General features: G+C 44.3%; 1 protein-coding gene across 1 annotated transcript in view; it reads right to left on the bottom strand.

Annotated features, from left to right (window-relative positions):
* The window catches only part of CFAP65 (cilia and flagella associated protein 65), a 29,356-nt gene extending 5,989 nt beyond the window's left edge, over positions 1–23,367 (bottom strand). The window contains exons 1-29 of the mRNA XM_075284601.1: positions 23,290–23,367; positions 22,893–23,077; positions 21,957–22,059; positions 19,642–19,808; positions 19,353–19,552; positions 18,393–18,532; positions 16,753–16,975; positions 16,232–16,497; positions 15,941–16,150; positions 15,285–15,620; positions 14,126–14,263; positions 13,806–14,051; positions 12,763–12,987; positions 12,397–12,549; positions 12,144–12,309; positions 11,810–11,938; positions 10,824–11,049; positions 10,611–10,739; positions 10,139–10,315; positions 9,832–9,898; positions 8,874–8,984; positions 8,055–8,246; positions 7,800–7,949; positions 7,550–7,693; positions 6,969–7,085; positions 6,218–6,346; positions 5,694–5,765; positions 5,237–5,451; positions 238–372 (exon numbers count right to left, since the gene is read on the bottom strand). Of these exons, the coding sequence (XP_075140702.1) occupies positions 238–372; positions 5,237–5,451; positions 5,694–5,765; positions 6,218–6,346; positions 6,969–7,085; positions 7,550–7,693; positions 7,800–7,949; positions 8,055–8,246; positions 8,874–8,984; positions 9,832–9,898; positions 10,139–10,315; positions 10,611–10,739; positions 10,824–11,049; positions 11,810–11,938; positions 12,144–12,309; positions 12,397–12,549; positions 12,763–12,987; positions 13,806–14,051; positions 14,126–14,263; positions 15,285–15,620; positions 15,941–16,150; positions 16,232–16,497; positions 16,753–16,975; positions 18,393–18,532; positions 19,353–19,552; positions 19,642–19,808; positions 21,957–22,059; positions 22,893–23,077; positions 23,290–23,367 (4,829 nt within the window). The remainder of the gene's footprint in view (positions 1–237; positions 373–5,236; positions 5,452–5,693; positions 5,766–6,217; positions 6,347–6,968; positions 7,086–7,549; positions 7,694–7,799; positions 7,950–8,054; positions 8,247–8,873; positions 8,985–9,831; positions 9,899–10,138; positions 10,316–10,610; positions 10,740–10,823; positions 11,050–11,809; positions 11,939–12,143; positions 12,310–12,396; positions 12,550–12,762; positions 12,988–13,805; positions 14,052–14,125; positions 14,264–15,284; positions 15,621–15,940; positions 16,151–16,231; positions 16,498–16,752; positions 16,976–18,392; positions 18,533–19,352; positions 19,553–19,641; positions 19,809–21,956; positions 22,060–22,892; positions 23,078–23,289) is intronic.
* Positions 23,368–23,803: the final 436 nt, after the last annotated feature.

Here is a 23,803-nt window from a genome sequence, read left to right as displayed (position 1 = left end):
AGGCTGTCAGAAATATAAAATGCATGTCTATATCATGAAAAGTAAAGCCAATTTTAAAATTTTAGCATCAATTTCAATCTCAGCACCCCAAAATTAGTTAAGAACAACTGGTTTGATGCCCGAAACATTTTGGCTGTTAACCAGTGTTATCAAGGATTATAAAGAATGAAAATTTAGATGAACAAATTTCAGATTATTGGTATTACTGCCGGATTACAAGTGTTTAGATAATATCACCTGATGATTGAAGTCATCACATCCCGGGCCATTTCCTGTTGTTCTGCGCTTGGTTTTTCTCTGTATCTGTCTGGCTCTCCTGTTTCAGGTTGAAGAATCACTGGAGACGGCTTTTCCATCTTTTTTTTGAATGGGCTATAGAGTGTACGACAAAAATAAATCCAATATTATGTAATTTATCTTATACTAATCCTGAGATAGCTCCTGTATTATACTGCAGAGCTGCGCTCACTATTCTGCTGGTGCAGTCACTGTGTATATACATTACATTACTTATCCTGTATTATACTCCAGAGCTGCGCTCACTATTCTGCTGGTACAGTCACTGTGTACATACATTACATTGCTTATCCTGTATTATACTCCAGAGCTGCGCTCACTATTCTGCTGGTGCAGTCACTGTGTACATACATTACATTACTTATCCTGTATTATACTCCAGAGCTGCGCTCACTATTCTGCTGGTACAGTCACTGTGTACATACATTACATTACTTATCCTGTATTATACTCCAGAGCTGCGCTCACTATTCTGCTGGTACAGTCACTGTATACATACATTACATTACTTATCCTGTATTATACTCCAGAGCTGCGCTCACTATTCTGCTGGTACAGTCACTGTGTACATACATTACATTACTTACCCTGTATTATACTCCAGAGCTGCGCTCACTATTCTGCTGGTACAGTCACTGTGTACATACATTACATTACTTACCCTGTATTATACTTCAGAGCTGCACTCACTATTCTGCTGGTACTGTCACTGTGTACATACGTTACATTACTTATCCTGTATTATACCCCAGAGCTGCGCTCACTATTCTGCTGGTACAGTCACTGTGTACATACATTACATTACGTACCCTGTATTATACTCCAGAGCTGCGCTCACTATTCTGCTGGTACAGTCACTGTATACATACATTACATTACTTATCCTGTATTATACTCCAGAGCTGCGCTCACTATTCTGCTGGTGCAGTCACTGTGTACATACATTACATTACTTATCCTGTATTATACCCCAGAGCTGCGCTCACTATTCTGCTGGTGCAGTCACTGTGTACATACATTACATTACTTACCCTGTATTATACTCCAGAGCTGCGCTCACTATTCTGCTGGTACAGTCACTGTGTACATACATTACATTACTTACCCTATATTATACTCCAGAGCTGCGCTCACTATCCTGCTGGTACAGTCACTGTGTACATACATTATATTACTTATCCTGTATTATACCCCAGAGCTGCGCTCACTATTCTGCTGGTGCAGTCACTGTGTACATACATTACATTACTTATCCTGTATTATACTCCAGAGCTGCGCTCACTATTCTGCTGGTACAGTCACTGTGTACATACATTACATTACTTATCCTGTATTATACCCCAGAGCTGCGCTCACTATTCTGCTGGTGCAGTCACTGTGTACATACATTACATTACTTATCCTGTATTATACTCCAGAGCTGCGCTCACTATTCTGCTGGTGCAGTCACTGTGTACATACATTACATTACTTACCCTGTATTATACTCCAGAGCTGCGCTCACTATTCTGCTGGTACAGTCACTGTGTACATACATTACATTACTTATCCTGTATTATACCCCAGAGCTGCGCTCACTATTCTGCTGGTGCAGTCACTGTGTACACACATTACATTACTTATCCTGTATTATACCCCAGAGCTACGCTCACTATTCTGCTGGTGCAGTCACTGTGTACATACATTACATTACTTATCCTGTATTATACTCCAGAGCTACGCTCACTATTCTGCTGGTGCAGTCACTGTGTACATACATTACATTACTTATCCTGTATTATACTCCAGAGCTACGCTCACTATTCTGCTGGTACAGTCACTGTGTACATACATTACATTACTTATCCTGTATTATACTCCAGAGCTGCGCTCACTATTCTGCTGGTACAGTCACTGTATACATACATTACATTACTTATCCTGTATTATACTCCAGAGCTGCGCTCACTATTCTGCTGGTGCAGTCACTGTGTACATACATTACATTACTTATCCTGTATTATACTCCAGAGCTGCGCTCACTATTCTGCTGGTGCAGTCACTGTGTACATACATTACATTACTTATCCTGTATTATACCCCAGAGCTGCGCTCACTATTCTGCTGGTACAGTCACTGTGTACATACATTACATTACTTATCCTGTATTATACCCCAGAGCTGCGCTCACTATTCTGCTGGTGCAGTCACTGTGTACATACATTACATTACTTAACCTGTATTATACTCCAGAGCTGCGCTCACTATTCTGCTGGTGCAGTCACTGTGTACATACATTACATTACTTACCCTGTATTATACTCCAGAGCTGCGCTCACTATTCTGCTGGTGCAGTCACTGTGTACATACATTACATTACTTACCCTGTATTATACTCCAGAGCTGCGCTCACTATTCTGCTGGTGCAGTCACTGTGTACATACATTACATTACTTATCCTGTATTATACTCCAGAGCTGCGCTCACTATTCTGCTGGTGCAGTCACTGTGTAAATACATTACATTACTTATCCTGTATTATACTCCAGAGTTAGTTAGTTAGTTAGTATTGTGGACGGCCTTAAACATGGAGGTGCACTAGCCGGCGGGGTATACGGGGCCACCACATTGATGCTGCAGGACATATCAGTGAACAGAAAGGATCAGAGCGGTAAATTGATAACTTGAATTACTTTCTTTTCTCATAGCAGATCTTAGGGTGACAGATTTTAGTTTCTGCAGGTCGCTCCCTAGTGTATCACAGACCATGTCAGAAGGTCGGGAAATTCATGTCAATGATCTCCTGGAAACTCTGACAGTCCTGACAGTTTATGGAACAGACATTTCAGTGAGTTCAGCAAATGTTCCAGGATATAAGTCTGGTTAGAGGAGGGAGGACTGTGCAGGTCTAGACATTCATCTGGACAGAGATTATTATTGGGATACTGCAGCTTTCAAGGGGATGTCCATAAATATGTATGAACAGGCCATCCATCAGAATGGGGGGGGGACTCTGTACAATGTGATGGCGATGCAGAGCTATTGCGGCTGTTTACTCATTCACTTGAATTGGGAGCATGGGTATTCCGTCTGAGGGTCCTCAAATACTCCTTTCTGTTCCAATGATTATAGAGCGGGTCCTATCCTGCGCTGTGTCATTGTAACAGAACACCCCAGTAAACTCATCTAACGTAAAAAATGAACCAACTTTCATTGGTTATTTGAAAATGTCCTATCGTTTTGCAGTGCAGAGCTATGTATCACCATAGTAAGAGACAACAAGCAGGCCCTGTGTAGTCTGATCCTGCAGTCGTACGCCCATCCATCAGTGGTTAGGGAGTAGGGGATCGATAGAAGGCAGCATGACCTCAGGGTCAGACTACACAGGGTTTGTTTGTTGTCTGTTACCATGAAGACTTATACATTGACATACAAGCAGAAATCTGTCTCATTTTGCATTACAGATGCACCAGGAGAGTATAAGACTTGAGAAAGCGGCTATAGTCTTTACGCTGACCTTTCTGTCTTGGAGTAAGTTGTTGTATATGTTTAGGGTGTGAGTCTTTCTTTACTGAATGAAGCAGGTAATTACTACTGGCACCTGATACAGCAGGACTCTAGTTTCCGTATAATATAATACTTGGGTAAATTTCAGTGTTTTAAGAATGGATTATCTAAAATGTCAGACAATCCGGGGCCTGAAGTTGTGGAATTTCCAGTTCCACTAGAAGACAACATTCATTTCAGTGTGTGGAGTAATCACAGGAGGCCATAAAATGACAGATACATATATATATATATATATATATATATATATATATACTAGCTGTACCCACGACTTCGTCCGCGGCCCCCTGACGCCCTGTGAGACGCCCCTCCAGTGCAGCCTTGGGCGCACCCTTCGCAACGCATCTGGCCACTTTTTCCCGCAGGCACCCCCGCGCCTTTTCTGCGTGGTGGCACACATGGCGCCGCGACTCATGCCCACGCGCACCAGAGGGCTCCCTCGGCGGCTGCGGAGAATGGCCCCCGCCGGTTGATAAGACAAAAACCCAGACAGGGGCCCCCCTCTTTCCAGTGTCACCCTTGGGCTCACTCATTAAGCCCCGTCCCCCAGATTTCCTTCCTTTGAACATCTAAACCCCCTTCCCCCCTGCAGCTGGCCGAGCTACCTGGCTGGCTAGGCCGCGCGGCAGTTCAAGGCAAGGCAACCGGCGAACAGCACCCGGACCCCTGGAGTCAGCGAAGAGGTGGAGGGGAGGTAGGCAGCGCACGGCCGCAAAACACACCGGCATACGTGGTCCTCTCCCCATGCTCGGGTCGTGCGGACGGGAACTCTGTGGGCAGGCACGGGCGTCGTCAGAATGGGTTGGTGCGCGTCCACAAACTAAGCTGGGCATGAAGTTGCTGGCTGGCATGGCACCGTCGCGACAGAGGCGCGAGCAGCTGGCATGTTCTGTGGTGCCGCGTTATGCCACCAACCTATCCGGCTGCGCGGCTTCCCCCGTGGCCCGCCCTGAGATGGCCGGCAGAAAATCGGAGGCCCGCTGAAAGACCTGCGATGACGTCATCTCAGGTCCTTCAGCGGAGCAGGAGTGAAGTTTGAGGGGAGCAGCTGTCATTTGGGGGGGAAGTGTGGGAGCTAAGAAGTAGCCTATGTTTCCTTCCTGGTGAATTTGAAGGTATGTGTGAAATCTGAAGCCAATCCGTTCAGCCGTTTGCCTGTGATTGAGGAACAAACATCCAAACGTTCACATTTATAATATTCGTAGGAGGATATATATATATATATATACACACACACTGCTGTTTATATATATATTACATTACTGTATATATAACTGTTCTTGAATAGTCATGAATGATAATCTACTGGTGTTCACATCTCCATAGTGGTCATGGACTATCCCTTTGATCCCACCATCCATTTGCTCTCTCAGATACATGACTGATCTCTCACCGCTGCTGGAAGTGACGCAGAAAATCATTCTGGTATTGGTTGAGAAAATCTGGAGTGTGATGGGACCTTCCAGTCACTGACAGGTGCAGCTGCAATGGGGCAGGTGGTTGGGGTCTCGCCAGGGCTCTCTGAATCTCTTTCGTAGTCCGGCGGGTCTTTCGGTCTCGACTGGCTGGTGCTCGGACATATTCGCCATTCTTGATAGGTGGTAAGGTCTGGAAATAAGAATCACCGAGTCAAGAGTGGCATTGGTTTTCAGAAAAGCAGGTGGTGTAGCACAGACATGGACGGCATCTAACCGATATCAGTGTGAAAAGTTGGGAAACCCCTTCTAGCATATTTCCTATTTTAAGGATTATGCTGCCCCCTAGTGGTTATTTAATTTGCGATAGCATCTCTTGTACCATTGGGTTATTACAATAGCGTACATAAAATACTAATAATAACAGCACAATACCTTGTATCGCTTTATTTCTGACAGTTGTTGCTTAACAGGAATGACCCGGGCACCAGTAGACGTCAGTGCACACTAGGATGTAAACAGTCAATTGTCACAAAATCTGACAACGCGACTATTAGAGACAATTTTATCTTTATGTAATATCTACTTTAGAATCAGTTTTTTGTTTTAGTCTTATACTCCAGTCACATACAAAGCAGCATTTACATACTCACATCTGTTCACGGTCAATTTGGATCTGTATTTTTTATTTTCCCTATATCAGAATATTGTAAAGCATCTGTCATAATAAAAAACTATATCTCCAAGATGGAGCACAACATGTGCATAACCAGAACAGATTCTGAACAGAAGGAGAGGAAGGAGTGTGACGGGAGCTAATGAAAAACCAGCAGAATACTGAATGCAGCTCTGGAGCAGACTAGGAAAATCACAAGACTAGTAAAGCCAGTGAGGTGGTTACAGTATCTGGACAATGTTCTGGAAGCTTTTAGGACACACCTGAATACACGGAGACTTACCGCTGCTGCCTGGCCCCTCTTTTCGGAGGTTGGGTCAGTGATTGTGAATTCCAGTGACTGCTGCTCCTCTTCTTTTTCCCATTTTTGGACATCTTGCTCATATTCGGCAAGAGCTCTTTCCATGAAGATCTGCACAGTGATAGCACAATACTAGAGATGAGTGAACTGGGTCATCATGAGCCGGGTGTGTTCCATATTTTCCAAAAAATCGCCTGAACCCCTGATTTTGAGGGTTTCTCACTCAGGAATAACTATTATACTCTGAGGTCTCTTCAAAACTCAAAGTATATAAGTGGAGGCCCAGGGAAGTGTTTTTTTTAAAGCCTCCCTCCTGGGTGATGCCATGCCCAGGGAACCTGACTGGGCTTTAGTGGTTAAGTGGGACACTTCAACAACCTGCTGCTTGCATCAAAGTGCCATGACATTGGCACACCCTATGCAACTACTGAAGCCCAATCACAGACCTCAGGGGTCTCCCGGGCCCTGCGTTGTCACCCAAGAAGACCAAAGGTGAGGGACGGTGAGTATAATAGTATATTATATTCCCCCACCTCCCGTGAGCCTCCACTTACTATACTCTGGGGTGCGAAGAGACTCCAGAGTATAATGAAAGCACTTTTAGTGTAACAAAACTGGTGGGCAAACCTTGCAAATATTTGCAAAGCGAATCTTGCAGGATTCACCCATCTCTCCACATTACATATGCTCCATCACAGAAGGCAATGATTGCCATACAATCTCCAGTACGCACCTCACACACCAGCTCCAGTGTATAGAAGGAGGCTTGCTCTCCAGACTGAAGGGTCACCACCATGCTGACACTCTCACCTGGTTGTACCGCACCAGACAGAGGGGAGACCTGAAGTGTCTGTAAGACCAAACAAGACTGCGGTCACTACCAGGTGATCTACTACATGACAACTCCAACATTATGGAGGATGCAGAGCATAGCCAAGCAAATAGTGCTAATGTCATTTTTGTATTTCTGTCTCCCATAGACTTAAACTCTGTCTTCACCACATACACGTCACCTTGCAGTTGCCTGCAGGAATATAAGCAGGGTCTCTCTTTGGCCTGTGATGTCCCGTTTATGGGTTACCTCCTCCTTGAAGATCAGACCCATTCTATTGCACTACAATCTACACACTTGCCTGAGCACTGTGGCTCCTTAAGTCAGTGGTCTGGCAGGGGTGACCAGTGTCACACTAATACCAATCTGATATTGATGGATAAGCCATCAGTATCTACATTTTGGAAAAACATAATTGATAATTATGCTTTTACCAATATACTCCCCCCACACACTGAATGGGTGATAATACTGGTACCTACCTCACTGGCACTGGGTGATGCTGCATACCATGTGAAAAAGATGGTCTCAGACCCTGAAGTGTTGTTTAGGAACAGCAGCCGACTGGACTTGCTAAAAACAGGAATATCTCCGAATGATAACTTTTGGTGGGTCAGGTGAGGAATCTGTGAGACAAATAGCACATAGTACCCGGGAATAGAGCAGGATGTGATACCACACCAGTAGGTGCATGTCAGAATTGTCAGGTGTGCCAGTCCTCAGTGTCCTCACCTGCCCAGGGAGTGTCAGTCGCGGCACAGCTGATAACGGTGAAAAGTCCTCAAATACTGCAGTGTCCCCCAGAACACTCCGATCATAACCAATCCCTTCAAAGGTGATCAGTGCAGAGTCGCCACCTAGGATGTGAACAGGAACAGTCACCTGTGTGAAGGGAAATAAGAAGCCATTACCAGGACGTACCCAGTCATCGTAGATCCATAGGTGTAGGAAAAGCATCCGGAAATCAAAGGTGTAGGAGAAACTTACTGAATACGTTCTGGCCTCCAATGGGGAGAAGATCCACTCCACAAATGCAGTTGCCCCGGGTAGTATTTCTCCTCTGGGGTTCAGACACTGGAATATAGGGTGGTGGTAGTTCTGGTCTTGGACTTCCCTCAAGGGTTCCAGCTGGATCTCATAGATTACAGCGACAGATCCTCCATTAAACAGCTCATAGATCTAGAGAGAAAAGAAAACCTGTAAGATCACCCCGAAAAAGACAAGTTGTATAAGGTACTTAAAGCCTAAATGTGTCTCCCCAATATACCTCACAAGTAGAATTATAGTCACATATAGTGACAATCCAAAAAATGAAAGCACATATACTGACATCCCATAAAAAACCCCACCTCATACATCTGATGTAGTGACTAGAGATGAGCGAACACTATTCGAAACAGCCGTTTCGAATAGCATGCTCCCATAGAAATGAATGGACGTAGCCGGCACGCGGGGGGGTTAAGCGACCGGCTGACGGCAAAGTCTGCGTGCCGCTTCCATTCATTTTTATGGGAGCGTGCTATTTGAAACGGCTGTTCCGAATAGTGTTCGCTCATCTCTAGTCGTGACCTTACATACAGTGACACATCATATTGTGACATCCCATACAGTGACTTCTTGTATAGTGGCAGATAATACAGTGACACAGATTGGACAGTAACATCCCATATACTGGACATCCTATACAGTGACAACCCCATATAGAAACAGATCATATAATAACACCCCATACATTGACAACTCCAATCTAGTTACAGATCATATAACAGCATCCCATATAGTGACCTCACTATCTCAGTGTCTTACCTGTTTAGAAGGACTGGAGCTGCCAATGGCCACTGGGGTGAAGCGATGTTTAGTGGAGGTGAAATGGACGTAGCGTTGTTCCTTCTCTACCGTGACTCCAATGAAATTTAGCTGGAATGGAAGACAATGACATGAATGATTTCTGCTACAGTTCCTCCCATATATACAACACCTCAGGTACCACCCCGGGGCACAGAGTATCCACCCGTCTCTGTGTGACCATCAATATAAAGTGAATATAAGCATGCGATCTTATAGCCAAAATGTACCCCCATCCCCTCACCAAACACTAGTGGGAGCTTATGAGTTTACTGCATGCTGCTTTATTACTGCATGCTCTTGAGCTCCTTCTAGTGGTGGCACTAAGCAAGCAGAAATTTCCCATTTAACTCAAAAAGGATGTGCAAATGAAAGCAGGGGATTTGGAGCCAAGTATCAGAATAATAGAGCTTCAAATCAATGTGGATATCACATAAAATTAATTATAATTTTGGGCTTGGTATTGTAGTTCCTCATTCATGTGAATGGGACTGAGTTGATGCTGTACCAAGTGACTAATGAATGTGACGTCATCAACACAGGGAAGAGGGTACAGCTTTGGGGTCGAACTAAATTAATTAATTAAGAAGGTTTATAAAAACTATTTATCCCAGTCTAAAGAATAGAAGATAAATTGCTGATCGGAGGGGGTCTGACTGTGGAGACCCCACCATATGCTGAAAACTATTGAAAATGTAGCCATGGGCATAGGCATTCCCATCTGTGTCCACCATGGCTACATTCTCAACATGAGTAAAACGCACCCCATTCTCAGGACAGGTGAAGGTCTCAGAGGTCGGACCCCAAGTTATCCTCTATGCTTTCGATAAAGGATAAATAATTCATGTGGCATAACCCTTTTAACATGGATTACCTAATTACATATTCATCTAGGAATAATTATTCCTGGCGTACGTACCAAAATCTCCCGGCCATGAGATACCTTTAGGAGGACAGGCAGACGGTCAGTACCGACAAAATCATGTCTGTGCGCAAAACAAAACACAAACATCAATAACCCAACATTGCTGTAACTTTGTGTACTCCTGGTGCGCAAGACGTGAACAAATCATGTGACCTTTTTTCAGCTCTTTTCCAAAAATACCAAGCTGTAACCTAAAAGCAAACGTCAATGGTACCGGTGATCTCAATATATGACATGGAGCCTACAGTCCTCCATGACACTGGCAATGCCAGTGTATGACATATGTATCTGTGTCGCTCACCTATATGTTAGCTGCACCGTCTGCTGCTGACCGGGTCTCAGTTTCCCTGATTTGGGACTGACAGTAAACAATTTATTGTCCTGGATCCTCATTTGGTGAATCTCACTGGGGTCAAACTCCCAGGTCTCGGCCCAGTATTCCAGTTCTATCTGCTGATCCACTGGAAACAAAAAATCCCTATGGAAGAGAAGAGCATTAAAAAATGTTTTTGCACAAACCTCATATACATCAGATCTAAAAGTGAAAAGAAATGCAATCTCAGTAGCTTATTATATTACATGAAAACCACAGAAATATAGCCCTCTAGTGGCAGCAATAGGCAGTGCATGGTGGAACAAATAATTGGTACCAAATGATATCTGTGCCTAAGAAATTGGAAAGAAGGGCATAAGGGGAGCAATGACAACCAGGTCCTGGTGCTTGAGGTCACAGTAAAGGTCATAGTTAGTCCAACAATTCAATACACACTCACCAGCTTACAGGTAATACCCCTTTATTCTCCAACAGAAGCAGGGCCACAAATGCCTCTGACCCTACTGGCGCAGCTCCGAAGTTGAAGTCCAGGAGGACCGGAGTGTTTAGAGACGGACATCTGCGGATGCTGTGAAGAAAAAGTATTACATCATGTGCTAACAGAATATTGCTTTCATTTACCGCTTGCCGTGGATCGGCCATGTGGTGGTACCTGTGTCGTGTGGGCACCCTGTATATCAGCTCCTCTGGTGTGGGGTCACTTTGCAGACAGGAATTCAGTTTTTCTAGAGAAAAGAGCTTCCAGAGCTGGGTCTTGGTAATGGCACCGGCACTGCCCACAGGATATGCATCCACCACTGAGAAGGTTGGGTATACACCCTGTGCCATGACAGTACATAGAAAGCGCTCCTCACTGACTGCCTTTGCAGGATCCACAGCTACAGAGAGAGTATGATCAGTTTTACAGCTAGAGAGACTCTGCAGACCACTAACATTTACGGCAGGACAGACTCCTAATGGAGTTTACAGGATTAGAAAAACATGGCTGCAAACAAAGGCAATGTCACCCCTCTTTACAGGTTGCATCAGGTATCGCAGTACAGTTTCATTCAGATCAATGAAGCAGAGATCTATTACCAGACACAACCCATGGACAAGGGTAGCGCAGTTCCCAGAAGAAAGCAGACATATTTTCCAATCCTGTTCAAATCCTTTAAAGGTTTTTTCTGGCCCTAATAGTGTATTGATACTGAAGACCTATCCACAGTACCTGCTCTATGGGGGTCTGATACCTGGACTCTGTACCATCATATGATTTAGCTTCCCTCAGACACTACGCCTGTGGATGGGGATGGAAGCAGATCTGCTATTGTTCAAGTAAGGCACTTGGTTTTCCGTTGGGGGATTCCGTCCCCCACTTTTCTCTATGCGTTTTTCAGGCGGAAACCTGGCGGACCCCATTATAGTAACTGCTTTTTAACCTGATGGATTTCCAATTTTTGGGTTCCCAAGCAGATCCGAAGAACCGAAACCCGAGTGCAGGTGTAAATCTAGCGTAATAGGTGCCACTGCTACAGTGTGGACAGGACTAGCATACTGAATGATCTATATACACGATAGGCTACAACTATAAGAATGCTATTGGGGCCAGAAAACCCCTTTAATGGGAGTTGGTTGCCGACACAAAAACAATCGTACCTTTTGGACAGAGGATGCAGTAGTTGATAGTCCAGGTGTAGGAGACCCGGCGGGCAGGACGAGCCGTGACTCTGATTCTTAGCTTGGTACGTGCTGGCAGTCTGCCCGTCTCATGTTCAAACTCCAGAGCTGTGTAGAGATGGAGAACATGTAGTATAAGGTCAGCTGTGAACCGCGCTAGGCTGATATACAATAGACTGCCGGATGGACTGAAACGTGAAAGCAACATTGTTCTGAGGTCTCAATAAAGGGAAAACGGAACTTTTACCATAGAAATGTATTATCAGTAGCATGTCATGAGCACATGAGTAGTGAATAGTTAGCACTTACTTACCTATAGGGTCATTGATGACATCATTGAGGTCACATGGCCCAGAAATCTCCGGTTTAGCGCTCAGCGTGTACTCCAAGGTGCAATCACCATCATTTGATAGGAGCAGATCATATGACTGAAAACTACCAACCAAGATGTTCCCCAAGTCGATCACCTCCTGATCTGTCTGCAGGAGAAACGGTGTAATGTATCAGGAGCATTGCTGGTAAGTATCCCATGCAGAATACTTACCGCCTACTGCAGCCATACTTACTGACAGGCATCCTCTGCAGCCCTTGCCATTGATACGCAGGACATAGCGGTTTTTGGAGCTGGGCTCTGGGCTTCGGTCGGCCAACCATGACACTACACTGGCTTTAACAAAATAATTTCTTTCTTCTTGTGGCACAAATGACCACTTCTGTGTCTGTCACACCAAATAATAACAGATAGTTCCCATGTCAATATGCATCTACACCGATTATGAAAGGACATAAGACAACATGGGGGAAAGGGGGCCTAAAAAAAACCCTGCATTTCCGCAATGTGGGACCTGCATCATCTGCTGCAGAAACTTCTAACCTAATGCTGTTCATATGTCTGCATTATATGCCGCCATCTACCTGACATGGCCTCTTACCAAGACTTCATTAGGTCTGATAACGCCTGATTTTGGACGGACTGAAACGTATTGCTGGTGTTCTTGCTGGATCCTCCACTCAAAGTGTACGGGAACCCTGGAGACGTTCCTTATGGAGTAGGCGTTCTCAGACTGGCACCCAACGCCGGTTGGCTTAAAGTAGAGCGTCCCTTCCGTTTCTAGAGACAGCTGTGGAGTTTCAACTCTAGAGAACAAGATGATTTCCTGCCAGATATAAAATCAAGATGAATGGAGGGTATTCTGAATGTCTATGGATCAGCAACCATAGCAAAGTTATTAGATATTGATACCCTTCCCTCGTAGGTGAAGAGGACCTCTGATCATCATAAGAACTTCTTACCCACTGCCCAAAAATATCAGGCTCTATAGCGACAATCCATAAGGCAATCACTACAGTACCGCTGGGGCTGTCACCTAAAGACTGGAATGAATCACTCCATACTTAGGGATGGGGAGTTGTAATGGCAGCCATATTGGTTGTCAGTGTCAGCCTGCCTTCCCATAAAGGTCTAAGGCCTTAATCATATCCATAGACGTCTACTCAAACAAGGGGGTAAACGGCAGGGGCACAAGAGTCTCCATTCGGTCTCTGCCAGGGTTGTATATGTCAATATAGCAAACTATATGGTGGGATATAATCACCCAGTAGTCCCGATGCCATTAGATGTCTATGCAACGTCATTCGTGGAGCCGTTCAGTGAAGATACATGTCAGGAAATTTTACCAACATATATGTGAAATGAAAGGATGCAGCTCGCACAGAGGTTGGCCAAGGGCACACAGAATTGTTTCTTAAAGGGATTTATGGATATGTCACCAGTCAGTCTTGCTTATGTGACCACTGAGACCAGTAATTGGTTGCACAGGTCATCACTGTCACCGGAGGGAAGTGGGACATGCTGTTGGAACTGGGGATAGGTGAGTATGCCTTTTTATATTTCACACCTCCCCTGCCTCCATTGGGTTTTCCAGTTACCCTGGAAAGCCCCTTTAATTGTCTCATCAACACATACAAGACTCACCTGAGTATAGTCTGGGCTGTAGTTCAGCTGCAGTGGCACAGTGTGTTTCACTAGCCCACCCTCACTAGGACTGGTCCTCATTAGTATAATCTGATGAGATCCGGGGTCCAGGTGTCCAGAAGTTGGTTTCACTTGGACACTAGGACAGCTCTTCTCATCCATCACATAGGTCATTATTGTAGGTCCAGTATTCTGCAGCAGTAAAGTACGATGAGTGAAACCATCTTGTCTAGCTGGTGGAAAAACCTGTAAAAAGTGTAAAGTGTAAAGCTCCGTAACTTACACGTCTTAGCCATAAATCTTGCTCTTACATTTCTTACCATCTGTGGAGAATCTAAAATACATCGGGGTAAAAAATGTTCTTGCCCCAATGTAAAAGTATGGCCCCTTGCTTGAAGTGTGATGCACCATGGGGGACATATAGTGATCTCCTTCACATTGCGGTAATCACGCTGAACCTGCAGATGAAAGATGGATTCCAACTTTAGAGCAGTCATTCCCAACAACACTGTGGTGGGAACAATGTGACGTCATCATTCAACATTATCTGAGCTCTAAGCTGAATACAATGGTAAGCAGGAGGCCTTTAGCTACTGGCTCTACCAGTCAGACATCTGCCATTGATCTCTATGGCTCAGTGTAGACCTGCTGGATATAACCAGTAACCAGAGAAGGAGAGGGCTGCGGGGGATGGGGCTGGGTTACTGTTTCTTATACTATATTACTATATATGGCTCATAGGGCCACTGGAGAGGAATATTTAATGTTGGGGGCTATTTCTTGCCTTAGGATAGGCCATCAGTGGGGCCTGACTCGTGAGTGCTGCGACCTCTTCTCTGTGCCGATTACATCAGGTTCATCAGACATATGGTACAACAGCAGCTCTGTACCATTCAAGGAAATGGGGCTGAGCTGCCATACCAAGCACAGTTCTTATGATATGTACATTGAAGTGCTTGGGATTCAGTGAAGAAACTGCAGAGCTCACTCCAACATTGAGGCCTCTTCAACTAGCTGACCAATGGGAGTTGTGGGTGTCAGGCCCACAGCAATCACAAACTGATAACCTATCCTCATGATAGGTCCTTAATATGTACAGTATGTTCTGGAATACAATATGGTGCCCTGTAATTACTGTATGTTGCATGCTGCAAATGGCATGATAAAGAGAGACCCTAGCACTGTCAGATCACTTAGACGCCATGGCCTGACAGTAGCAGAACAGAGAACAGGACAGAACTGTCTGTCCGCTTGCAGTAATGTACCAAAAAATGGACATGAAGTTAAGTCAATTACAAAAAAGGTTAAAGGGTTGTCTAGGATACAGCCAGGAACCTATAAGGCTTATGGTGCATTATCCTACTATAGACGGAATGTCACTATGTCCTACAGTCACTTGGCAATGCGGTTCTGTGACAACTGATCGTTTCCTTGATTTACAGAAACAATTGGGATCTTCACACGACTCAATCGGCTCACCTTATAAAACGCAAACCCCTCCAGTTCTGCAGCATACAAAGTATTGATTTGTGTTGGGTGGAAGATCACTCTGAAAGCCATGGACTTGAGCGGTGGTATCTCTGTGCACTCGGGGGTGATCTGGAAAGGGTTACCTGGCTTGCAGGTCCAAGTGACGGTCACCTTCCCCTTGGTGCGATTGGACAGAGAAAATGGAAGAAGCTCTTGAGAGCTGCACTGACAGCGGCCAAAGTCAAAGTCTCTGGTGCTGGCGGTGATATGGGATGTTGGCTTGGGGAACTCATGGTTAAAGTAATCCTCGAAGAATTCAGACGCGGTGTCATGGGGGACAAACTGCTCCAGAGATGGGTTATCTGCATCCTGGAGAGAAGAGATGAGCGGGTTATAGCAGGATAGGTCACAACATTTTCGATGCATCTTAAATCTAAGTTGTTGCTGTTGGGTTTTTTTTTTGTCAAAAATTCAGCAGCCAGATATCACCTTCTAAATGTAATTATAAGAGACGAAGACATGGACAACACATTGAGCTACTTAGAGAAGACTGCACAGATTTACAAAACCCTGTTCACACGCTCTTTATGTCGTACATGTTTGCACTGATATGCTGCAGATTATATGCCATGTTGGAACACAGCCTTAAAGATACATAACATTACACATGTAACCTGTTCAAGGACCGTCAGTGCCCCAGTGGTGTCGGTGCCAAGCTTGCCACTTTCCAGCATGGCACTCAAAATATCAGGAGAGTAGACAGAAAGACCACGCGCCATATTTGTTCTGTAGATAGAGAGATGTTTTGGAAGCACAATGGCAGGTTTATCCATGTCCGAATGACAGGTGCCAATCAAATCCACAAACAGAGGATCCTAGACAAGGCAGAAGACAGTCAGATAGCAATATTATTAAATATGACCTAAAATCCTAATATGATATATATATGGAGGTACCTGGTGATGGATGAGACAAGCCACCCTCCGATAGTGTGGGATCGGATGCCTTGGAAAGAAGGTGATCTTTATACTCTGAGTCTCTCTGGGACCCAGATTCCCAGAAAGGAGGTCAAAGGAGAAAACACTTTCAGTGCTGTCAATGTCAAACTGGTAGACTGCGGGCACATCTGAGGTGTTGGTGATTTCTAGAGTCCGTAGAACCTTCTCCCCCATTTGCAACAAACCAAAATTCACTAAAGATGTCTGGAGAGAAAGACAAGGTCCTGCAAAATAATGCATGTAAGTGAGACAAATGCCTGACTGCTTCCACTGCATCCTGATAAAGCTCCACCCTTGGTACATGTTCAAATCCGACCATTCAATTTTCTCCTACATCAAAAATGTCAAGTCTGGCCAGAGCATTGCTGACTGATCGCTAATTTCCAACTTGTGGTACGATGTTACATCACGATATACTATTGGACATAGAGTATCTATCAATGTAGAAAATGCAAATAGGAAAAATGTTGCACTTGTACCTTTACAGGTTCCAGAGACCTTAAGCACCGTCCTAGTGAGATTCCCAGCAGGAATAACATGAAAATAGTCTATGCTCTCCAGTCCCACAATCCGTGGCCAAAACTGCAAGGGAACCTTCAGCTTCCCTTGAGCAGGAACTACCCCATGTGTGATGTCACAGGAAAAATAACGGTCCACCTGAGAAGAACGCTTCTCTCGTTCGATATGGAATGGCGAATCGACCTGCAGGTGAAGAGACGAAATAGAAGATCAAGCCACAACCAATTGTAATATATATCTATGCCAGATGATCATATAAGGAACACTGGGGTCTAAAAACACATGTTACAATTATGGCACAGCAAGTGGCTACTGTGTGTTCATACTTATATATGTCATTGTACTGAATGCTATAGTGGTGTTATTCATATAGATAATGATAATAACAATACAGCAAAAAAAAAAAAAAAAAAGACAAAGCCATTCGTCTATGATATATGTGTAGGGAGATCTTTTCTTCTAAAAACAGTGCCACTCTTGTCTATGGGTGGTGCATTCACTTCAACAGAGCTATGCTGCAATACCAGACCCAGCCTATGGAGAAGTAAACAAGCAAAGCTTTCCATGATATCAGACAACTCTCTGACTTGTATTATTGTAGTAAGCAGTGATTAGAAGGGAAAGTCCAGGAGCGCACGGACAGAGGGACAAGTGTTCCCATTGTAGCAGATATTTTGTATTCACCACGTAGGTCATACATGCTAGTCCCAGAAGCGAGGCCGGATCCAAACATTTATGACATATCCTTTGAATATGTTAGAAAAATCCTATGTGAGCATGGTGGCCTCGCAGCGCTGGAGTCTTGGGTTCACATCCAGCCATGGACAACATCTGCAATGGTGAGTTGGGGTATAACAGTCCGTGGGGTCTCATCTTCCTCTTAGTTAGTGACCGCTATATGGGGAGGTGGGGCGGGTGGTTTGGGGTATAACAGTCCGTGGGGTCTCATCTTCCTCTTGTTTGGTGACAGCTGAACACATATTGGGTAGTGATCTCCACAGTGGCCTCTTCTTCTCCCAGTAGGATGTAGAGTTTCCTCTTCTCGTTTGGGATGTGGGCAGAGAGTCTTTGGAAGAAGATGGCCCTCACAGCTGAGTATTTGGTGCAGTGTAGAAGGAAGTGGGTCTCGTCTTCTAGGGCCCCCTGGTCACAGTGCTGGCACAGTCTGTTCTCCCGTGGCTTGTACGTCTGCCTGTATCGCCCCGTCTCTATCTCTAGGTTGTGGGCGCTCAGTCTGTACCGGCTCAGGGTCTGTCTGTGTTTGGGGTGGCGTATTCTCTCCAGGTAGGTGGCCATGGTGTAGTCCCTTTGCAGTGACTGGTACACAGTGAGTTTCTTGGAGTTATTTATTGCGCTTCTCCATTTCTCGATGTACCGCTCTTTGTTTCTCTCAATGGCTCCTTTTATTTGAGCCTTGTTCAGGGCATGTTGGGGGTTTTGGCTTGGCAGATGGCTGATGCTTGGTTGGGGGGGTGTCGGGATTGCTCAGGGCTCTGTGGCTCAGCCAGGCTTGGTGGTGGTAAGAGCCAGGACTGCTGCCCTGTATGTGTGTCCAGAATCATTTACAGTATATACCCCATCACTATGATAAGGGACATACCATGGACAAGTTGTGGATTTCAATCACTTTCTCTGATACCAATCTCACTCCAACACATCCGAAATCCAGCAGTGGCCCCTCGCCTTCTTTCTCATCACAGGACTCCCCCGGCACTGTCACAAGGAGATGGGGATACTTTGCTAGAAGAAGAAACGCATTAAAGATGAAGTTAAATTATGAGATATAGAAAACTGAGACCCCAATGTAACTGGACCCCGACAATCCCACCACATTTACAATATTCACTTTGATGTTACAAGTGTTAGGTTTGGAAGTGATTTTATTTTTTCAAAAATTTAGTATCACAGTATCTAATAAGTGACAACCGCTATTGTGTGAGCCAGACATGAGAGGTTGTCAGTGCCCGTCAGTACAGCTCATACTTAATACATAGAGCGAGATGGAGCTCAGAATTCAACTTCGATCATAAAAAATGAAATTTATGCTCCGTCTCGATGCATGATGGGAGAGGTTACAGCTAAAACAAATTATTCTAATAATAAGAACCTGCAACGTTGCATCCATTAACTATTTGTGGTCTAGTCATGGCCTGTACTGTAAATGGCCTTGAAAAATGAAATGCCGTCATGTGTAGCCCCGACCTTAGGAGACTGGCCTGGAAAATGCCAATCTATTAATCCCACAATGGTGAGGATCTAGTTACGACAAGTGAAAAAAAAAATGTAAGAAATCACACCTCTGTGCTGTCGAATCTAGATATACACTATGTTAGGGTATAGTAAAGCTGCTTGCAGTACTGCAAGCCATGTCTGTTCAGTGTATGCATCGGTAAATCAGTGTGGCAAAGGTGCACCATATACACCCATCTATGCCAGGAAAGATTAGTAAATCCCCCCAGTATATTCATTTTCCATGTATAAGCGTAGCGCTTGACCACAGTAACTCCATTACAGAGAACCAGACTTGACCTGGCTAACTCTCTGCTTCACTTCTTCTTACCTATTGCAGTAAATTGGATGATCCTGCTGTGTTCCTTCTGTTCACCAAAGTGACACATTGCCGTCTCATTATACACGAGGGCGATCTGCGGTTGGAATATGACTTTGGTCCGAACCTCACACCTGGGATCGAGAACCCCGCTAGATGGTATTAGCAGGAATGGCTCCGGCACATCCCAGTGGAACGGAGTTTGCAAGTCACTGAGGAGGTAAAATCTTACTGCAAGTGCTGTGCACATTACTAGTTGACATGTATTCTGAATATAACAATGGAGAAAACGATCATTTACCTTACATTGCGCAGAACAAACGTGGCCTCTGATGTGTCATACACAGCGCAGGTGGAGAGGCGAAGTTCTTCAGGGAATAGCAGCTCATGGCTGGGTAGGGTAGCGCGGAGAGCCACTGAGAAGCTGCCATCTTCTGTCTCAAAAGTGATTGCATCTTCATAATCCCGCTATAAATCAACACGGGTGAAAATGGATGACAGCTAAAGTCATGACAGGCGATACTCACGTGGCAGATTTGTTGTTAAAATCAGTTCCCTTTATCTAATTGGATCTGTTCTCGTGACAAACACAAAAATGTGATCAAAAGTATCCAGACACCCCTAAAAACATCCGTTTTTCACATTAAGTGCATTGTGCTGCCCCTTACTGCCAGGTCCTCCATATCAGCGACCTCAGTAGACATTAGACATCGTGAGAGAGCAGAATGGATCGCTCCGCAGAACTCACGGACTTCGCACATGGTCAGGTGATTGGGTGCCACACATCACGCAGGTCAATGCCAAACGACGCCTCGCATGGTGTAAGGAGCGTAAACATTGGACGATTGAACATTGGAGAAACGTTGTGTGGAGTGACGAATCACGGTACACAATGTGGCGATCCGATGGCAGGGTGCGGGTATGGCGAATGCCCGGTGAACGTCATCTGCCAGCGTGTGTAGTGCCAACAGTAAAATTCGGAGGCGGTGGTGTTATGGTGTGGTGGTGTTTGTCATGGAGGGGGCTTGCACCCCTTGTTGTTTTGTGTGGCACTATCACAGCACAGGCCTACATTGATGTTTTAAACACCTTCTTGCTTCCCACTTCCCATTCATAGCTATGAATAAGGGACCTCATCCTTGTTCCCGAAACGCGTAAGCTTATCTGTTTTTTGTACGTGCCTGGATCCATGTCTGTACTATGTTTTTAAATTTTTGAAGTAAAAGTTATATTTTATATATAATTGGGCATGCTGGAGTAGTTTTTTGTTTTTTTGACTATTGCCTACCCCGTGAAACAGTCCGGGGGTTTCTCTGTGCAGCCCATTTGCTCGTATAATAGATCCAGTAATACATATACAGGTCATTCCATGGTGGTCAGAGCTGCATATATTCTGCTTTATACAAAAAAAAAAGGTGAGTTAACCCTGTGAAAATTTTGCTGCAAAATCCAAGAGCCCGCCCTTATTCATTCCAATTGGAGCTTCTTTTGCCGCTAGCTGAAAAAAAAACTCACCTGGCAGAGAAAAGAAGCATCTTGCTCGAACTTCAGGCGGATTTCACTCAAACCTCACATTACTGTGAATGAGAGTAGGAAATCTTTCTGCCGAGAGCAGCAAAATGTTTGTGGCAGATTTTTTTTTTTTTTTTTTAATCTAAATTGTGAGCCCCATATAGGGATCACAATGTACAGTTTGTTTGTTTTTCCTATCACTCTGTCTTTGTAGAGTGAAAGTAAATCCACGCAATCATGAGCAGAACCTACAAACTCCTTGCAGATGTTGTTCCTGGCGGGATACAAACCCAGGACTCCAGCGCTGCAGTGCTAACCACTGAACCAATGTGTTGCCCCAAAATTATTGTGCAGATTTTATACGATGGGTCCTGTTTGAAATTTCTGCAATAAATCTGTCATATCTGAATATAAGAAAAGGAGTTTTCTGCTTTTCTATAAAGCGTAATTACTAAATAATAAAATGTCAGGCAGTTAATATACCTTGTGCCTCCATTCCTTACTTTCATGATCTCTGCTTGCTTTCAGTGAATAGAAAGACTGTTTACATTCATAAGCTGAAAACCTCATAGCTGAAGATTTGTTATAATGGTATCCAGTCCAGACAATTGAGACATGAACACATCAACAATACAACTCTCCCTCCTGCCCGGTTTGTTACAATGTATCAGTGCAGGTCAGAGGTATCACATTGGATTCCAAAAACAGCATTGCTAAGAATGGATAGAAGAGTTGAAGTCATACAGATGAGAGGACCCTTAGGTTTCCCAGATTTTTAAATGATTCACTGACAGCAAGCAGAGAACTTGAGGCTGAATGGTCAGAAACAATATTCCTTGTTGGGTAAGGAATACAAATAAGACCTCATTGGTGAAAAAGAGGAATAGTTAAACCAGTATGACTCCTCTGGACGGAAGAGGGTTCCCATCTGCAGACAGCGGTTTTGCATTTTTTTCTAAAACGTCACATTTCACACACAGAATTTCTAACTATAACCACAAGATGTCAGTGTAAGGCAAGCAACTGCAAAGAAGAAACACTACAAGTAGTACCAGATGTAATTGCAGCAATGATCAGGAACCCAATGGGGCGAGCAAGTCTTACCTTCTCCAGGGGTCTGAATGTGACCGGAAGAGAAAAGGATGTTCCTGCGCTCAATGTGACGGTCTGCGGGAACAGAGTCTTGAAGAAGGTGGTGACTGGAGGACTGAGGGATGAGCAGAACATTACAGCTAGTTATTACTGTCTTTGTATATAAAGTAAATGCAGCAGTTATGGGGTTAATATCATCCTTCTTTCTGGCTGAGGAACAATGCTTGCACCTGAAGACAATTTTTCTGAAAGGGAAGTATGAAAGCTAATCTGGTCGCACTAATCCAACAATTTTAGAATGTGTGAGTGACACAAGGCCATTGTCAGACCCAAGCCTTAGTGAACCACTGTCTGGGGATCCCATTTGAGCTAGTATTAGTAAGGGGGCAGGAAAAGTGTGATTAAGGTGTATTCTGATTATTTAAAGTTATGTCCTATTCAATGGTTACACCCCAATGATTACGAGAATGGGCATGGATATTTCTCTGAGCCCCATAGACAATGAAAGGAGAGGCAGGGTATATAGTGGAGAGCCTCCTCATCCTCATTTTGGTCATGCGTGAGAATGAACTGGAGTTTTGGGACAGAGATAGCCCAGTGCAAAGTTTCTGCTAAGTCCGGAAGGCCCACTGAAATGAATGGAGTGTTGCACGCTGTTGCACTTGCAGCTCTGTTCAGAGTTGTGGGACCCCATTGTATCAGCTGTGACTGGACAACCCTTGTAAAAACCCTCTATGTGAAATACACACTGGAGATGGGTATTTAGGGTGTATTTACACGTGGCTAAAGGTCAAACAAAATCAATTCCAGTCATCTGAATAGGTTTCCTATGGCACAAAAGGAAGACCTGCAGAAATTTCTACAACAAATCTGTTATGTGTGACTATACCCAAGTCTCCGGATACAAGATAAATTGGGTCACAGTTCATTGCTCCCCTCCCATATCACCTGAATTTTATCTTCTGTTTTCTCAGTTGAACATTTTTCAGGGTAAGATTCTTCGTGCTTTCCTTCCCTAGTTCCCAGTTCTGCCAGTGTAGACATCTGCAAACCTCAAATCCCAAGATACTGTCCTTCTCCTTCACCTTCCTGCGAATGTGAGAGCGGGGCTGTGCCTCCGAGGAGATGTGTCTCTGCAATACACAGAATGGGAGTCAACAATAAGAACAAATAAAGTATGTATAATATAATTATATATATATATATATATATATATATATATATATACACTATTGTCCGAGGCTGTCAGGTGCAGTCCATGATCCACGCATATGGCTAGTATTACTTAGGACTATCCTTTATACAGACAATTCACACCTATATTTATAGATGTTTATGAACTCACCAATTTCAGTGAAGGGTCCCGCGTCTGTCCTCCAAATGGGCTGGAGTCCAAAGGTCTCATGTGAACAGGTCCAAGCATCGTAGCTCAGATTGTGAAGTGAATCAGACTTATGTGGAACCTCCAATCTGCCGTCACAATACAAGTTTGTTAGGAAGTTTCCTATAATAATTGTTCATTAACTGTAATCGAGGTAAAATGTGGAATTCATTGTGATTTTGATTTGCGTCATAATCGCCAGATATTGAACCTGTGTTGTGCCAAACCTCATCTACCTCAGGACTGGTGGGTGATGACACGTCGGTGTGTGTAGGGCGGATTTCTTAGCCACAACGGCATACGCTAAAGGATTGGGGATCTGACTATTCGTGGGTAGGTGGGAGGGGAGGAGGTGAACATAGCCTGCGGTGACACGTAATGTTGGAGTAGTTGGAGGGAACCCTATAATATTACCACAGGAGCACAGCATTGAGGTTATATGTCTGATTTCATTATTTTTATATCATTCTGTTTTCCT

Source organism: Leptodactylus fuscus, chromosome 8 (genome assembly GCF_031893055.1).
Source record: "Leptodactylus fuscus isolate aLepFus1 chromosome 8, aLepFus1.hap2, whole genome shotgun sequence".
Classification (NCBI taxonomy): domain Eukaryota; kingdom Metazoa; phylum Chordata; class Amphibia; order Anura; family Leptodactylidae; genus Leptodactylus; species Leptodactylus fuscus.
Note: the sequence above shows the minus strand (reverse complement) of the source record. Positions and strands in the feature narration are given on the sequence as shown.